Source organism: Alexandromys fortis, unplaced genomic scaffold (assembly GCF_014885135.2).
Source record: "Alexandromys fortis isolate MF-2015 unplaced genomic scaffold, M_Fortis_MF-2015_v1.1 scaffold_55, whole genome shotgun sequence".
Lineage (NCBI taxonomy): Eukaryota > Metazoa > Chordata > Mammalia > Rodentia > Cricetidae > Alexandromys > Alexandromys fortis.
In genome coordinates this window covers 3833982-3852339 of record NW_026067936.1, presented here as the reverse complement: position 1 = coordinate 3852339, position 18358 = coordinate 3833982, and the positions used below count along the sequence as shown (strand labels likewise).

At 47.5% G+C, this 18358-nt stretch overlaps 1 protein-coding gene across 4 annotated transcripts; it reads right to left on the bottom strand.

Moving 5' to 3' along the window:
* Nucleotides 1–1952: 1952 nt before the first annotated feature.
* Erlin2 (ER lipid raft associated 2) lies at nt 1953–17967 on the bottom strand. Of its 4 annotated transcripts, none has more exons than XM_050146695.1 (12): nt 17711–17816; nt 16565–16686; nt 14214–14295; nt 13142–13188; nt 12646–12707; nt 12385–12510; nt 8958–9031; nt 8744–8802; nt 8092–8183; nt 6850–6939; nt 5335–5414; nt 1953–4979 (listed from the first exon to the last, which is right to left on the bottom strand). In XM_050146695.1, exons 2-12 carry the CDS (start codon nt 16669–16671, stop codon nt 4779–4781), a joined length of 1020 nt encoding a protein of 339 aa, XP_050002652.1. In that variant the 5' UTR covers nt 16672–16686; nt 17711–17816; the 3' UTR covers nt 1953–4778. The 4 variants fall into 4 exon arrangements, with proteins under 4 accessions (XP_050002652.1, XP_050002653.1, XP_050002655.1 ...); XM_050146696.1 differs by lacking the exon at nt 17711–17816 and adding an exon at nt 17338–17471; XM_050146698.1 differs by lacking the exon at nt 17711–17816 and adding an exon at nt 16888–17275.
* Nucleotides 17968–18358: the final 391 nt, after the last annotated feature.

The following is an 18358-nucleotide window of genomic DNA, read 5'->3' as shown; positions in this document are numbered from 1 at the left end:
CCCGGGCTGAGAGTCCCCTAGTGCCGACCGCCTGCCAAAGCCAGTGCTTGGTTGCCTAACCAGATGATGAGACCCGGTTGCTGGAGACACCATACTCTTTGGTTACAAGATATAGAGAAACCAGGCCAGAACTGAGCTGGAAGCTTCCTCCTTGCTGGTTAACTTTGATAATGCCGGAGGGTGCTAAGCAGGCTACTGGGGGAGAAAACTCATCTGTGGTACTCAGCATTGAACCACACGAGCTACTGTATCAACCTGCTTGGCAAGATACTTGCACAGCAGTGATGCTCTGACTGTTATGGGGGCAGCCAACTGCTTTTTGACAGGATTTGAGGCCCACTCCATAGGGGGAGTTCACGCCTACTGTAAACCTGGTCAAAAGTCCACGGATGGAGAGGTCGCTGGACCTAGTGGATAACCTACTACTGCTGTTCTGCTAAATGGACATGATATCAAACTGCCTTCTAAGTATCTAGATCTATAGATTAGTGCTGACTTCAGCTGCTTTTCTTACGAGTAATGATTAATACAATCACCACTGGTCAAAGTGTTCAAAATAAGTGACTATTAAACCCTACAGAGCATCTGTATTATGGCTGCCATTGTTCAAAGAACATTTGGAAGAGAGGGGTGGGAAAAGATGTGGGAGCTAGAGACCAGGGAGGAGAGCTGTGAAGTCATGTGACCTTCTGGGTATGGATGGCATGGTGCACACCTTCCCAACAGCAACAGTGGTCACCTGTACAAGGCTGGGTTCATCAACATTCCATTGTGGACAAGGACCGAACACGTGAGGCCAGCCAGTCTCTGGGGAGCTTGAGGCAGTTGTGGCCCAGGAACTCCCCACTGGGGCTCTAAGCAAGCCAGAGTAGGAAGGGTCTTGATGGGAAGAGGTTTGGTCGGCAGGAAGAGACTAAGAGGATAATGTGTGTGTATGGGGGGGGGGCGTGGTAATGATCAAAGTACAATGTGGAAGAATCATTTTCTTTCTTTTGGAGGGAGTGGTTTTTGTTTTGTCAAGGCAGGGTTTCTCTGTGCAGTCCTGGCTGTCCTGGAACTCGCAGAGCGGGCTGACCTTGTTCCTGCCTCCTGAGTGCTGGGATTGAAGGTGTGTGCCACCACTATCTGCTGAATCATTTTCAAAAAGAAATAAAGCGTAGTTTGATATAAGAAGACAATAATGAAAAATACGACCAGCGGGCTGGAGAAATGGCTCAGAGGGTAAGAGTACTGGCTGCTCTTCAGGAGGCCCGTTTGACTCTCAGCACCCACACGGCAGCTCACAGCTGGACTTCCTAAGTATTCATATACGCAGGAAAAGCACTCTGCACTACACACACATTTAAAAAAAAAATGGAACTTTTTTTTTTTTTTTTTTTTTGAGACAGGATTTCTCTGCATAACAGTCCTAGCTGTCCTGGAACTAGCCCATTAGATCAGGCTGGTCTTGAACTCACAGAGATCCTCCTGTCTCTGCCTCCCAAGTACTGGGATTAAAGGCATGTGCCACCACCCGGCTGAAACTTGTTATTTAAAATACCCAGTTAAATGTAAATTTCAGATAAAGAGCAAATAAGTTTTGTGCAGTATTTGGGATGGGATAGAGTTATAAAATCACATTTATCTGCTGACACTAGACTAGGCAATTCGCCATTTTGGGAGTTACCTACTTCAATTGCTGTCACCTAAGTTTTGGGTCAACTGGGAATGCAGTTATCTTTTGAAGAAATGTAGCAATGTACTGTCTGTTTTTGACAGGGTCTCACTATGCAGATCAAGATGGTCTCAAACAGGTCCTCCTGTTTCTGCTGGAGTGCTGGGACTAAAGCAACACCAGGCTGGGAAGAATATATCCTCTGGTACATCTTTCGGGAAAGCCTAACAGGGAAGTTTTATGTCTATCACCTATCCTAGTATCAGCTACTGGCAAATTTTATTTGAATAAAAAAACATAAAGACAAAGACATTTTATTTAGCAAGACAGAAATTAAATCCAAAATGTTAAGTATATTCACATGAGACCTTTTGTGTTGTCTAAACAATTCCTGGAGCTAGTAACCCAAAGTAATTAATCTAGTAGTATCATTTTTGGAATGATTAACAGAATAAGAATCATTTTTCAGTTATAAAGGCTCACTAATGCCCTGGGGCACACTGGAAAAATTGCTTTGACTATGCAATCACCAGCTTTCGCAGAAGTAGGGACAGAAAGGAATGGAAGTACAAACACACGATCGCCCTTACAGCTGTTCTAGGGAAACAAGCAGTGGCCAGAATGCCACTGAAGACGCAGAGTCGGTGACGTTCACAGACAGAGCAGCTACTTCAGGGTACAGTTTACCAAACTCCACCTCGTGACAGTCCAGGTGAGCACGAGACACACACAGACCACACATCGTTTATGAAACTGAGCTACACAGCCTCATTCACTGGTTCCCTCAACTCAGTACCATACTGACTCCTCTACATCTATTTTTAGCTATAAAAATTATTAAACTTAGGCTTTCTTACAAACATTCTGACCATATATTGAAAAATGATTAAAAACTCTTCCAAATATGAATAGCTTCTGTAAAGTTTAGTGAGTGAGAAACATTCTACCAAGGTGGCTGGGCCTTGGGAAAATCCTACAAAAACTGAATTTTACAAACAGTAACTTATTTTGATATAAGTTCTCTATATAAATAGCAGCCATGACTTTACTGCCTACAAAACTGTAGGCTTATCACATTTTACATGTTTAGAATTTAAATGCTTTACAATCACTTTTTTCTAGTATTACAAAAAACAAAGTCATACAGACAGATGGGCTAGGTATCCCATGCTAAAAAGATAGCTGAATTCCATGATTTCACTGCTGGGACAGACACTGACAACTACTGAATTCATGTTAGTGACACAGGAACATTCATATGTTTTGTTTAAAGAAGTGACATTCAAGGGGTGGGGAAGCAACACTTGCAGCAGGACTTTATTGAGGCTCTTTGTGAGCAAGGGACGAGCTATCTGAATGGTAGTAGCAGACAGACTTTCAGACTAAGAGGGTGCTGTTTGGGGACATCCCCTTACTCCTGCACTGACTCCATGGAAATAGTGTTTTTCGAGGCTCAGGAAGAAGAGGGGATGCTGGGTGTAGCATGTCGCTTTCAACAAGTGGTTAGCGCAGAAAGTGGGAGGAAGATGAGTTGATCTTGGTGAAAAAAAAAAAAACCAAAAAAGTTTTTTTGAGCACGTTAAAATCTATGCCTTCCAGAAACATTTTGTAGACTGTACAAACTGTAACCAGGACCATTGGCTTGAGACGTCTCAGTATGAGGAGTTAGAACAGACAAGGGCAACATCCAAAGCAGGCAGAGTTAACACTTTGCGTCTTTTTAGGCAGGCTAAATGCTACCCAAACACTTGACAAGCCTATTTAGTGCCAGCCACTTAGAAGCAAACTGGCCTGCCTTATAGAACCAAGAATGAGAAATGCCAGAAAATATCATTTATAGTATTCACTTAAAAGATAACAGTGGGTGCTTTGTGTGTGGGGGAGGGTGTGGGAACAGCTAATAACAAGGCCATGTCCTAAGCTGAAGCCAGGCATGGGCACAGGGTACCGCATGGCAGTAAATGAACTCTGCAGAGCTGCCCTCCACAAAGGCCTTCTGTGCAGCCCTGCCCCCCGCCCGGGCCAATTTCAGGATCTAAGAAATACCTTTCTATTTGTTCTTCCCTCGTATTTGTTATCCTTGGGTGTCTCACTGTTTTCCTCACTAGCAATGAAAAACAAAACATGGGGACTCAATGCAGCCCGCAGGGGCACGGGCATGAACTTTGACTTGCATCTGTGCAGCTGCTCTGCCGTTCACTCCCAAGCAGCGCTTATTGCCTAGATTTACGCGATCCCTTTCTCAGTGTCACATAACCCCCTGCACAGGCAGAGGTACATAGGTACTACTACTTGGATGTCTACTGGCTGGCCCTTTCTCTCCAGTCTCAAGAGCTCTTCAAGGAAGAACCTCCACAATGATAAAGACATAAATGCCAATCAGCAGTAGAGTGGCTAACGGGTATAAGGAGCCTGCTTCATCAGCTAGTACGACACTTGCTTGCTCCCATCCTGATGCAGAGTGGAACTAATGGACAGATGGTTCAAGAAGAAATCAAATCACAGATCAGGTGAACATTCTGAAAAAGGAGTGTGTGGAGTGACTGAACCCTGCTGCGGTGAGATGTAGTCAGAAAACACTAGGGCAAAAGTACAGTGTATACAAAATCTTGCAAAAAACCTAGCACCAGGTTCTTCCTAAGGGCTCAACCCAGCTCTACTCTAGTATGACACTCTGCAGCTGGCGCTCCACAGAGGCCTGATCAGTGGGGGTTCACAGGCAGACACTGCCTATGTCAGAGGCAAGGAGAGCACTGTGGAGCACATTTTCAAACCACGAGGAAGCAGCAGCCACATACCTCCTGCTTCTTTTAATAGTATCCCCAGTTAAGCCAGCTTTCAAAGGGACAAGGTTGGTGTCTGCAGATCAGAGGTCGAATCCACGGTGTACACACCTTACCAGAAGTCATACAACCCACTTACCTGAATCAAAAGTAAAACTAAAAAACAATTCTCCATCTGCTTGCCCTTCCCAGAAGGGGGTAGATTTATGTCCGCGTCTTCCTTTTTACCACAGTAACTTGAAGAGTCAAAGAAGGTAGTGTGGGAAGGAGGAACATTCGGTTCATCTTAAAAAATAAAGCTCTCTCTAAGCGTCACAATCAGAGGGTGTATACATTTTTTTTCAATTATCCTTTGTGGTTTCCTCTAGGGGCTCATCTTCTAAGCTGAAACCCAGCTTGTCAGTCAGCCCCTCAAACTGCTTGCCCAGACCACCTGCGGAGTCCATAAACATGTTGGGGATGTCTTTGCCAAAGTAAATCTTGCTGTTGGACGCAATGGCCTTGTACTTCATCAGCTGCAGATACTCTGGAGTCAGCTTGAGCTGAACCATACAAGAAAGCGGAGGAGAGATGACATCAGAGAAAAATTTGGTAGTGCCCTTTCAACTTTCATCTGAGAGGGTCTCTGTCAAGCAGATAAGCTCCTTCTACTTTCCATGGTCTTCCTGTTACCCAGAAAACACTTTTCTAAGAGAAAGTGATCTAAGGTCTTATGACAGAGTAGGAACAGTTTTGATAGCTTCCATGTCTAACACAAGAATGAAACTTCTCCTACAGCTTCCCCGCTAAGAGAAGTCCTATCCAGCATGGGGCTCCTCAGAACTGTTGTGAGGACGGGGCAGGGAGCAGTGAACCCAATCACATCCTCAGTATGGGGGGTGGGGGTCAGGCCTTTACCTTATTTGCTTCTGCTATTTTCAGAGCAGTGTAACACTCAGCGTCAGCCTTCGCCTTCTCCCGGGCCAGAAACGCAGCGTCTAAGGGGTGAAGGGTACAAGGAGATGGATTAAGTAAAACAAAACATGGGAAGGTGCAGAAGCCTGTGCTCTGGGGGCTGGCGTTACTTTTTTCATTGCTGTCTACTGAACCCAGAGCCTTGAGCATAGGAGGCAAATATGTTAGAATCTGAGCTACATTTTGGGGTATCTTACTGCATGTTTTACTAAAGATTCATTTGTTTTTAATAATGTGTATCTGTGTACGATTATGTGCATATAAGTACAGAAGCCTGCAGATCCCAGAGGTGTCAGATACTTCCAGAGTGGAATTTATAGGTGGTTGTGACCTGCACAATGTGGGCATTAGCAACTGAACTCAGGTCCTCTGCAAGAGCAGTGAACTCTTGTAGCTGCTGTGCCTCTCTCTGCCCCATGACAAGTATTTACAGGAAAACGAAAGCACAGTTTTACTAAGAGCTCCTGGTGAGAGAGCAGCTCTCCAGTGGGTCCCTGCAAGTCCTGCATAGTTACACGGAACCCTGTGGCCTTTGTCCTGGAAATCCCGACAGAAGCACTACGTGAAGAAAGTGAGGGTAGTGGGAAGCCAGGGCTCCAGAGGGGACTGAAGGTGAGCAGCGGTTGGAGAGCTACTGAGTGACACTTCTCGTCAGCTCCAGGGCTGCTGGTGCTGAAGAGCGTCTTCATCAAGGCTAATGCAGTACCTGCATGGACCCGGAGGACAGAGGAGTGCATCACCATGCCTGCCTCAGAGGACTTTAGAGGAGAGCTGCTATTTGAGCCCAATGTCAAAGTTAATGCCCAATGCTCAGAGATGGCCGCTAGACTGAGCTCCAGGTCAGGGACTGTTACGTTGCTTTCTTAATTTTCTTTTTCTTTCTCTTTTTTTTTTTTGAGACATTCTTGCTCTGTAGCCCAGGATATCCTCTGACTCACTACCCCATTCTGCTTTTACCCCAAGAGCTGAGACTATAGGAATACATTAGTATGCCCGGACTGATACCCTTGCTCTTACTCCTATTTGATTACCTACTTATAAACATGTATCTATTTGTGTGAGCACAAGCAGGGCACGGTGAGCGTACAGAGGTCAGATGACAACTTTCAGGAGTTGGTTCTTTCCACCATGAGGGTTCTCAGGTGTGCAGCAAACACTACACACAGCCATCCCTCCTGACAAAATGCCCAGCGCATGACTGACACGACTAACAGTCGCTGAGTGAATGTTCTGTGAAAATCTGCTTCCCGTGCAGGGCCAGTTCCAAGTTCTAAACCCGGGTCTAAGCAGAGGAGATAGTATTTCTGAGATATTGTAACACCCAGAACATAGATCGAAGAGAACAGGAAGTGACGGTGAGTGCTCCGTCAGGCACAGAATCATGTCTACCCCGTGCTCTGTCAGGCACGGCATCATGTCTACCCCGTGCTCCGTCAGGCATGGCATCACACTACTCACCTTCAATTTCTGAAATCTTCTTCTCTGTCTCCTTTTCCATCACTTTCTGCCCATAGGTGATTTCTGCAACCTGAGCCACTTTCTCTGCCTCTGAGTAAATGAAATTGAGAAACGATTTAGCGGTGGCAAGTCAAAAGCTGGCTAGGGCGGTGAGATGGTCAGTGGGTAAGTGTGCCTGCTGCCAAGTCTGATGATGCAAGTTCAACCCCAGGAGCCACGTGGTGGAAGGAGAGAGCTGACTCCCACAGGTTGTCTGCTGGCCTCCACATAAGCAACCATGGCATGCATGTGCCCATACACTCGTACAGAGAGTAAATGTAAAACCAGAAAACCTTGATTGATTGAGGGCCTTAATACCTGAATGGGCATGCTCACAAAGCCAAGTCCACAGAGGGCAGCGGCAATAGGCACACCTGAGAGATGAATGGCCCAGTGAGCACAGGAGAACAATATCAGCGTCAAACACTAACGGGAGATGATGACCCAGGAGAAAAGCATGCTTCCGGGAAGAACCTAACTTCTCTCCCCAGCCAACCCTTTACATGGGTTTCACCTGACACTCACGTCAGGAAACAGCTCAGCTGATTGCTGTGACCAGAGATCTGGAGCAGAGAGCTCCAGTGCGCCCTCTTATTTGTCACATGACCCCGGACATGGTTACAAATCTGAGTTTAGTAAAACAAAGCAAGTACCTCCAGGTAGCCAAGTGAGTAAAAGTGCTTGCCAGGCAAACCTGAGTACACAGTGGAAGGAGTGAACCATCCCCAAAGTCGTTCTCTGACCGCCATACCTGTGCCATGGCATACGCGCTCCTAGTTACAGGAACACAACACACACACACACATGCTGTGCCATGGCATACGAGCTCCTAGTTACAGCAATCTTTCTCTCTCTCTCTCTCTTTCTCTCTCTCTCTCTCTCTCTCTCTCTCTCTCACACACACACACACACACACACCACAAAATAAAAGTTAAAAACCAACCAAACAGAGAAGTCCAGGCAAACGACAGCACTTTCCTCTGGTGGTGATATGATGATTGCATTACTTCTCATATGAAGATCTCAAGACTCACCACCTACATCCACCGCCTGACCATTTCCACTGGGCTCCTGGGGATATGAACGCCACCCCAGCATACTGGAAGCACTCTGGAGGACCTAAGCATGCCCTGCCGTCCTTACACCATCCCATCATCCCCAACCCTTCTTCCCTGAAGGAGGATTAGAGAACCATGTGCGGACCAATGAGGGCCTTCTTCCTCTCTGTTTCTGCCTCCTTTTCCACCACCTTCTGTTTCTGGGCAGCAATGAGAAGCTTCGTCTTCTCGCTTTCCCTGGAAGGAAGATGCACACAGCTGTGAGGCTGTCCTAGTAGCTTCTGGAGACCTTCAGTGCTCCGCGGAAACCCAACTCTGAGGAGCGGTGCACTAGGGTGTCTTTGTTCTCCTGCCCAAGGCTGTTCAGTGGCTCAGCCTTTACTCTTCTATTCTAAGGCTTTCCTTTGTGAGAAATAAAACACAATGCCTAGGTGTATGCTTGTAGTGCCAGCTACTCGGAAAGCTGAGGCAGAGGGAGAGCTTAGTCACAGAAGCTTGAGGCTAGCCTGGACACTCAAGGCCTCGCTCAGAGTAAAATAAAAGAGAAACATATTCCACTGTAAGGAAACAGACCTGCCAGCAAGCTTCTCATCTGTCCCTGCTATCTCCACTTCTGCTATGATTCTCTCACATTTTAAAAGCATCGCTGCTCTCCAGGGCTCTGCTGTGGCCCCAAGTGCTGACACACCTGCCCAACCTTGTAGTACAACAGACTAACAAATGCTCAAGGGAGGGAAAGCTCAGAGTTTGCCGCTTGGGGATGGTTAGGGGAGCTCTTGGGGGACAGGCATACTCACATCAACTCATAGTTCCTGCGGATTGCCTCGGGAATATTGGGCTTTGTCACTCGTACAGCCTGGAGGAGGACACAAATAGCAACTGAAGGGAGAATGGAAATGGTCAGGGACTTGAGGGTCATCTAGCTCTTGGTGTCCCTTCGCTAAAAGGGTATCCCTTAGGAGAGAACATGCAGGATCCAACGTAAGCACTCCCCACTGAGGCAGTGCTTACCTGGATAACAAGACCCGGGGCCATGGAAGTCAGGTCCTGTTGCAAAGCTAACTTGAGGTTTTCGTCAATTTGATCTGGAATCAAGAAAGACACAAAGGGAGCTGCTTACTGTCTAGGTGAGAGAAGAATGTGGGGAAAGCACAAGCAAAAGCAATGGCCCACTGACTCGCCTTTCCAAACACTGTGCCTAACACACAGGAACCCAGCTGAGACCCTGGAGTGGTCCTCTGTGAAGGGAGAGCTAAGCAGAACCTCTCATTTTGGCTTCAAAATAAAGCCCCTTCATTGTTTAAAACACTAGCCAGATCTTCCAGGGTGTCTGAGCTTAAGAAACAAAAACAATTTTGAAACATTCCTTGAGCAGCCTTTCCCAACTGGCAGACCCATGGTTTCTCGGAGGATAGAATGGCTATGTTAGGTTTTCAGAAAAGAGCAACCTGGGCATGGAAGCACATGCCTGTTACCCAGCACCTGGGAAACTGAAGAAGGACCACAGGGCTGGCCTGGGCTACACTATGAGGTCTTGTCACCAAAAGGTGGTTACTAAATCTAGTAATTTTATTAGTCAAAAAACAAAACAAGGGGCTGAGAGATGGCTCAGTGGTTAAAACAAAAACACTTGCTGCAGTATTAAAGATATTATCAAATCCAGAATTAATTTGGAGGTATGGGAGCAGGGCTCATGTGTATAACTCCAGCATTAGAGAGGCTGAAGCAGGAGGGTCATAAATTTGAGACCATTCTGGGTTACACAGTGAGTTCCAAGCCAGCCTGAGTTACAGCCTAAGACCCCATAGAAAAAGCAAACATGACCTGCTGCTCTTCCAGATGACCCAAGTTCAGTTACCAGCCCCATGTGCCACACACATACATCTGTGACTCCGTTCCAAAGAATCTGACTTACTCTCTGGCCTCTGCAGACACTTCCCCTCCACCACACACGGCACCCACACATTTGGTTATACAAATGCCAAAGGATCTGACTTACTCTCGGGCCTCTGCAGACATTTCCCCTCCACCACACACGGCACCCTCATTTGGTTATACAAATGCAGGTGCGTGCGCATACACACAAGAAAACAAAACAAAACCCAGGAGAACCTCACATTGCTTTCATTATGAATTCCATGAACACAAGGAGAAAATGAAATTTCCTGTTCTGAAAATCAGCTCATCCTTTTGTCTAATGTTTGCTGTCTGTTCACGTGGGTGTGAGTATGTGTGCAAGGTCAGGGGAGCACCATGGAGCCATTCTCAGAACACTATCGACTTCCTTTGCAACAAGATCTCTCAGTGGTCTTCAGCTCGCCAATGAGGCTAGACTGGCTGGCCAGCGAGGCCCAGGCTTCCTCCTGCCAGCCCTCTGTGTGATTACCCCCACGTGTTCTAGGTTCTGGGATCAATCTCAGACCCTTACACGTCTGAGGCAAGCGCTTTACCGAGCCATCTCCCAGCCCAGTTCATGCCTTTTCATATATTTGCTTTGGTTCTGCTTCCTAGTCTGGAATTCAAATGTGTTGTTTGACAGGCAAGTGTGGGAAAGGCTGCCACTGATCCACGCCATGGACAGTACACTAAAGCCGCCTCTGGGGCCTGGACCTTCTCTTCCTAGATCTCCCTGAGATCCTGGAAGAAGTCAGCAGAGCCAGGCTAGGATATCCAAGCACAATCACCACTGTTCTCGTGAGCTGCCATCTGTGTTAGTCAGCTGTGCCCAAGCGACAGCTTCTGAGGACCAGTGAGTCCTCCTTTCCTTTACAGATGCTCAAACTGAAGCCTATGGAAGCTAGCTAGCACCCAACATGTGAAGTTTCGGTTTGGGGATGGGGTAGGGAAGTGAAACAGTGGCAGAGCACTCCTGGGCATGCGTAAGGTGGGCCCTGGATTCCATCTAGCAACACACACACACACACACACACACACACACACACACACACACACGAGATAGAGAAAGAAGAAAAAGAAAACACCTGATTACTTACTATATTTTGATTCTTATGACACAAACTAGAGACAACTGGGAAAAGGGAACCTCAACTGAAGAACTGTTCCCTCAGACTAACTCATGGGAAGGTTACGGGGCATTTTCTTCATCACTCTGCGCTATGCCCCTCCTGGGCTGTATAAAATGCAAGCTGAGTGCAGCAGGGAGAGCAAGCCAGTAGGCAGCATTCTTCCGTGACCTCTGCTTCAGTGTCTGCCTCCAAGTTCCTGCTCTGACTTCCCTCAGTGATGGATGGCCTTGATGTGGAAGTGTAAGCCAAATAAACCCTTTCCTCTGCAAGTTGTTTTTGGCCATGGTGTCTCATCACAGGAATAGAAAGAAAACTAGGACACCAACCCCAAAGAAAAGAGTTACAAGGCAAACACTCGTTCCCAGCTCCACTGTACAGAAGCAACAGTTTAGTAAACACTACGTGTATCTGTTTGGACAGCAACAGTTTTCAAATACAAAACGATGTATCTTAATTTCCTTCTGGGGACATTAGAGATCCTTTGTCTTTTGATGTTTCATATGCCTTGACAAGGTAAAGTCCTAAAATGATGGCTATAAAATTAATATTTCATTAAATTCTACTGGCGTGACATAAAAAGATACAGTACATTTTTCAGTTTTTCTGAAAATATAATCAATTGGAAACCAACAAAAGAGTACAAACTCTTAAAGTGAATTTAGGTTCATTATCTACTACAGAAAAATTGAAAGTGATTTGAATGATTTCCTAAATCTCAGAGTAAAAGTGTAAAACAACTAACCATTTGATTGTTTTTATTATTATTTTGAGCCAGGGTCTCACTATGTAGCCTTGATTGTCCTGGAACTATGTAGACTTCGGGAACCCAACATTTGCACCGCACACCCCTGGCGTCTGCACTCAGTGGGAAGAGCACTCACGGGACAGCAGGGAGGAGGGCCTGGCCTCAGCTGTTGTCAACTAGCAACAGCTCTCTCACTCTCTTGCTCTTGGCCTCAGCATACTTATTTTAAAATGAGCATGTTACGCTACATGGCCTTGTCAGAGTCTTCTAGAAACGAGTGCACTCTCATTTCAGAACAGTACTCCTGGGACAGTCTGCTCCAGGCCTCTGCTCAGACCAGCCGGGACTTTTCATCACTCTTACTGCAGTGCTATGTCTGACTACTCCCAGGATCTTTCCCTTATTTATAACATCCTATTTTTTCTTTTGGGGGGTTTATTTATTTAGGAAAAGTTTTACTTTGTAGCCCAGGCTGGCCCTGAACTTGTTTTTCACCTGTCTCAGTCTCCTGAGTGTGAGGATTACAGGTATGGGCCACCATGTTTGGCTGTTCTCAGTATTATCTGGAACTCTCTTGGTGACTGGCGCCTGTGTACTCCCCATTCTGTGGCGTGGTAGCTCAGAAGCAGACGGACAGAGGGCTGCCCTGATGACACCACCCTCTTACCAAACAGCTCGATGTAGACCTCCTGAAGCGTGTGCACACTGCAGAACTGGTTGAGCTCATGATGGATCTTGTTGAAGATGAGGGCCTTGTCGTAGTCGGCAGTGTAGTTCTTCACTATGTCGTACACTGGGGGGAGGGGAGGCTCAGCGTTAGAAAGACCCAAGACTGCAAACCTCTCCAGACTCTCTCGCCTTCCTCACTTCTCAGTGCTCGTGTGACCCACAGGTGGTGCGAGCATGCTGGACAGGCTAGAAGACATACCTGCATTCGGGACCAGGAAGTTCACCACTTCAATTCTGTCAAAGTAGATCATCACACCGCCACTATCGGAGGGAGACGTGACAAAGACGTTACCAGAGCTCTGGAATCTGGGGAATTTTCCTAAGGATACGGCTTAAGACATGTGACCGGAAGAACAGGATTTCAGTGTTCACGGACTGTGAGGCAGCTCACACCTCTGGCAGGAGATGTGCAGAGCTTATAACCTCCACAAGACTCCAAGCCCTTTGCAGCGTCAGGAAGGAAAGGGTAGCTCCTATCTTCTGATCAAAGGGACTACATGGAAAGGAATAAAGAGGACTAACAGGCTTCAGAGTGCACCGGGTGTCTGGAAGTTTGTCTCTCATCCTGGTTTCACCAGCACACCCGTCAGGCACTGCCTTTCCTTCACTATCCTCCATATTGTTTCTCACTGCAGGCGCCAGGCCGTCCTCCCTCTTACTTGCTGGGCTCCTCAGCTTCACTCCTGGTACCTTACCTGGTCCCACATGGTACGTTCTTCACTTCGTCTGTTTGGAGAGTGGTCTGGAGACAGAGGAAACATGAAATAATGTGAAACGGGCAGTGACAGAGAGCAACCTACTATTTGGAAGCCTCAAAGTCTTTGTAATTGACTGCTTGTTTGGATGGAGCTTTGTCCTTGCCCACCTAACCCCTTTTACCGGCTGAATCTGTGTCCATGTACGTGAAGCACATACGAACGGGCAGGAGCATGAAAAAAACGACTGAGTTTGGAGCCCGAAGAGTGCTGAAGCAGCCGACTCCCTTCGCATTGGTTTCAGAATACAGTACCTGCTAGCATTACTGTGAGCCTCAGATAAGAAAAAGTACCCAAAGCACTGTGAGGTCCACACACAGCAAGGCAAAGGCAAGACTAACAGGGAAGGTGGGTACACTGCTGGGCTAATCACCTCCCGCTCCCTCTCACTCTTTTCTGCCGGGAACTGAGCACACAGCCTGGTGTAAGCTGCCTCTGTCCCCGTCTCTGTCTCTTTGTGACATCCCCAGTCCCGTTCTGGGGTGGCTGAGTTTTCTTTGTTGGATATACTATAGAGACACTTAGTTTACCTCAGCCAGGAGGAGGCCGGCCTCAACTAGCCTTACTCCTATTTTACATGGCCTTGGCCCTCACCCAACCAGCTTCTCTCCCCACACAACTACTGTTCACATTTTTGAAGTTCAAACAAGTACAAGCAAATTTCCATCTTTTATTTCAATCTGTCATGGTAACCTGTGATTTACTAAATACACATACTTGACTTTTCTTCTAAATATTTATAACAAATTCTTCTCTAGCCCCACTTCAAAGGTGAGGGAATAATTTCCACTTGGGGTTGAGAGGTTAAGGCAAGGCAGTGGCTCCATTCAGCTATTTCAATCATCAAGTAACATTATAAGAGCCCCTCGCCCGGCATGTGTGTGAGAGATCCTTACGTAAGCCTCTGAAAAGGCATTTTATTCATCCAACAGCTAAATGATTTCAAAGCGTGTATTAGGTAACAACCCGAGCCTGTAGAGAGCCAACCACACCGGGACACAAGCGCATGTACCTGCACAGACTTATAGGATGTGATGAATGGGAGCATGAGATGGAAACCGGGGCCACTGGTGGAGGTCAGCAGGGCACCACCTCTGTAGAGGAGGGAGAGAGGGAGGTTCAATATCCCAGGATCCCTTCAGTCAGTGATTCTCAACCTGTGGGCCATGACTCCTTTTGGGGGGGATTGTTGAACAACCATTTCACAGGGGTTACCTAAGATCCTCAAAAACCAGATATTTATGTTAAACTCATAATGGTAGAAAAATTACAGCTATGAAGTCGCAATTAAATAATTTTATGGTTGGGGGTCACCATAACATGAGGAACTGTATTAAGGGTCATAGCATTAGGAAGGTTGAGAACCACTGCCTTAGATCAATACTTATGGGCTAATTATCTCTCTGCTCCTATAAAAATATACTGTAAGTGACACATGCCAATGACATGTCCACCCTCTCTCCCTTTCTTCCTTCTGTCTCAATTTGAACATTCTAGGGAGCCTGATGGGAAAACAAAACCCATTATACTTTTTCCATCTGAGAAGTAATGATATAGAGGAAGCAAGACAAAGACAGCAGAATCCCTGGCTGCACACAGGAGGGGGAGGCAAGTCTGTCACAGCTGCCGAGCCTGTGGCAATCACCAGCGTGTGAGACCCAGGAACACAGTTATCAACCAGCAGCATTACTGTTGGGAGGCCAGGGACACAGACAATTAAAAGAATCATTTTTCTGGCAGTGCTAGGGTTGAATCCAGGGCATCACACATTCTAGTCAAGTACTACATTGTCACAAGTTACACCCTGCTCCGTAAGCATACTTTAATATAAAGTGACGGACTCCATGATAGAGAAGTCAAGTGAGATTTAATTAGCAGAGGAAGGGAGAGGATCTTAACCAAAGTTTTAGTCCAGCGTAGAGCAAGAGGGTAATTCGCTTGCCTTTCCTGACCATGTTCCAGAAGCATCTGAGGACTCACACATGATCTCACTAATTTTGAGACAGATTGTGCTACATAGCCCTGATTTGTGCAGTGCTTGCTATGAGACCCAGGATGGCCTAAAACTCATAGTAGTCTTTTTGCCTCAGCCCTCGCCCAAGGGGTGGAATTACAGATGTTGAGCCATCATACTTGGTTCAACAGCAATTTTTAAGTCCTTTCAATATATATTAAATAAATAATATATATTTTGACATATATATTTCTGATCAAGTTGTATATGAGTGACAAAATTAAAAGCTTTGGGGGACATGAAAGCAGATGGCAGAGATAAATTACTAAACAAGTGGGAACTCAACAAAGGTTTAAACCTTTTTATTATTGTTGTTTTTAATTAGGGGTCTTGAATATGTCAGAAGTGCTTCCACTGAGCTACAACTCCAATTCAACGAGCATTTTAAGAGCTTGTGTTCCGTAAGAAAGCATGACATAAGACCCATATAAAAAAGAAGGCATGTTGATGCATGCCTTTAATCCCAGCACTTGGGAAGCAGGGGCAGGTGGATCTCTGTGGTCTACACATAGCCTTTCAGACTAGCCGGATCTACACAGTGCGACCCTGTCTCAAAAAGGGGGTGCTGTCATAAAGGCTTACAGCAAGGGCTGGGGGTGTAGTTCGGTGGTAGAGCAACAGCTCAACACACTGTTCGATCCTCAGCACCACAAACCAAACTATCAGTCAAGCAAATCCCCCTTCTAAAACCTAAAACAAAAACCTTGGTCAAAGAAGTCCCTGGAAAGTAAGCAAGTATTTAAAAGAGTGGCTCTCCCAAAGCTTCCCTGATTGGTGGCAATCAGCCTGCAGAGCCTTTACACTTTCTTGAAATTTCACTTTAAAACAGTAAATTAGTGGCGCATGCCCCTAATCCCAGCACTTGGGTGGCAGAGGCAGGTGGATCTCTGAGTTCCAGGCCAGCCTGGTCTATAGAGTGAGTTCTAGGACAGCCAGGGCTACAAAACTTTAAAAAAAAAAAAAAAACACTTCACAAGCTGTCATCAAGAACTGGGACTGCCAGCTTTTGGAGAGGTAGCCTGGTGCGAGGAGTCACGAGTCTTCAAGGGATCCAAGAAACAACAGTATCCCAGAGATGCCCTTGACAGAGCAGTGATTCCTTCAGCTCTCTGCCTTTAATCTTATAAATACACTATCAGCATCACATACTAGAGACAATGTTAAGTTCAAATAAATACACACACACACACACACACACACACACGCACGCACGCGCGGCGCGCGCCCTTACCCATGGCCACCGACTTAGAAACTGCACCTGAAAAGGGTTCCCCTATTTAACAACGTATACAGATTTAGCAGGATCTGCTAGCCGGTGACGGGAAAGCAGCCACCCGTCTCTGCCTTACCTGTAATACACTCCAATATGTCCCTCTTCTATCTTGTGCACAGCTGAGAAGAGAGATGCGCAGAAGAAACTGCAAGCCACAGCCACAACCGCTCCCAACTGAGCCATCAGTGAACTGATATCCTGGAGATGAGACAAGGGACAATGTGTGGCCTGACATACAGGAGAGAGGCTGTGCCACTGAGAGAGGCTCATGGAAAGTGATGCACAGGTGGCCTGTTGTAGAACAAACACAACACCGGCCGGACCAACATCCCATCCCTTAACTGTGGAAGTATAATGCCCACTGCAGCGAAGAGGAACTAGGTCCAGATACTGCCCCACCTAAGGGAGATAGATCCGGTGCCAATCGGGCAGGGCTCAAAACACAGCCTTCTCTTCATTAACGTGTTGTCGCCGGAGCCACTTATAAGTGAGGGAAGAGGCAGCTGCCGCGGGTTGGCTTAAATTACAGAGGATGTCAGATGACAGGCAGCTGTGGCTGTGTGTTTCTGGCCAGCGCCTCCTACTTCTAATTGTCTGCTATTTCGAAGGAAACCATCAGTCATTTCCCTTGGGACTCTGGGGAGAGAGACAGCAGGCAGCTGAGCTCCGAGGTAGGAGTCTCTGGCCTGCCGTCCACCTTCCCAGTTATTCCTCTGGACCGAAACAGGACGGATCTCTTATCAAAACTCTCGCGTAATCTTTGCCCCCAAGTCCAGTGGGGACAGGAAACTGGGAGTGCCTCAGGTTGGGATACTCTGCACTCCTGGAGGGTCCCAAACATCCAGGTACCGAGATGCGACGGAGAGTCTGGAAAAACTGGGGTGACGGACCGGCACGTGGGCCCAAGGCGCGGATGCCAACTCTCAGGTCTAACTTATTTTTACCGTGGCGGCCTCCAGCTACCGAGCAGCAGGACCGTCCTCTCTGCAAATGCCCTCACCGCCACCCCGCCCCACCTCGCGCCCTCTGCCCGCCCTCCTCCGCGAGACAGGCGCGTCCGAGAGCTTCCGCTCCGACTCGCGTAAGGACCCGTGGGCAGGAGACTGGACACACGGGGGTTCTCTCGGCCGCGGGAGCCTGAGCTCCGGAGCCGCGCCAGGGCCAGCTCCATCCCCGAGCCGCAGCGAGGCCCAGCGTGCACTGAGGGGCGGGGGCTGCGTACCAGGCTGTCCCTCCAGGCGCTCCGTACACGTCTGAACCCCCTGTGCAACCGCAGAAACCGCCACACCCCTCAGCACGCTACTTCCTTCCGGGCCCGGCGCCTCGATGACGCCATCAAGTCGCGCAAAAAACCCCGCCCCTACCCCCGGGCTCGTCCGCCCGCCCCGCCCCCGCGAGGCGAGCGGCAGTGCTCGGCGGTGCCGCCAGGGGGCGATCGCGAGCCGACCCGGCGGCTGCAGGCGAACCTGGGATTGTGGGTCTGAGGATGCTCGCTGTGCAAGTGCCCAGCGCTGGGAGAGTGGGCTCCCCACACCACGACTCTGGTGTCACCTTCCGAGGTTCTGACTTTCGAGATGCCTAGGGATTCTCCTTAGGTTCAAGTCGAGCTGGATTTATTTTCTTTCTTTTTTTTTCTTCTTCCGGAACAGGTACCAGTGCGACGCAGCTTTCGTTCCCTGCTTGCTGCTTTCCTACTGCACCAGCCAGCGGAATGTAAAAATGAAAAAACTTTGAAACGTGCAGATTATGACGTCGCTAGTCACCAGTCCTACTCTAAGCTGCTCTTTATACTTTGCTGAGAGCTTTGTTTAGCCTTGAGGTCCCCACAGCAACATGAAGTAATTAACAAGGAATTATTGCCCCGATTTTA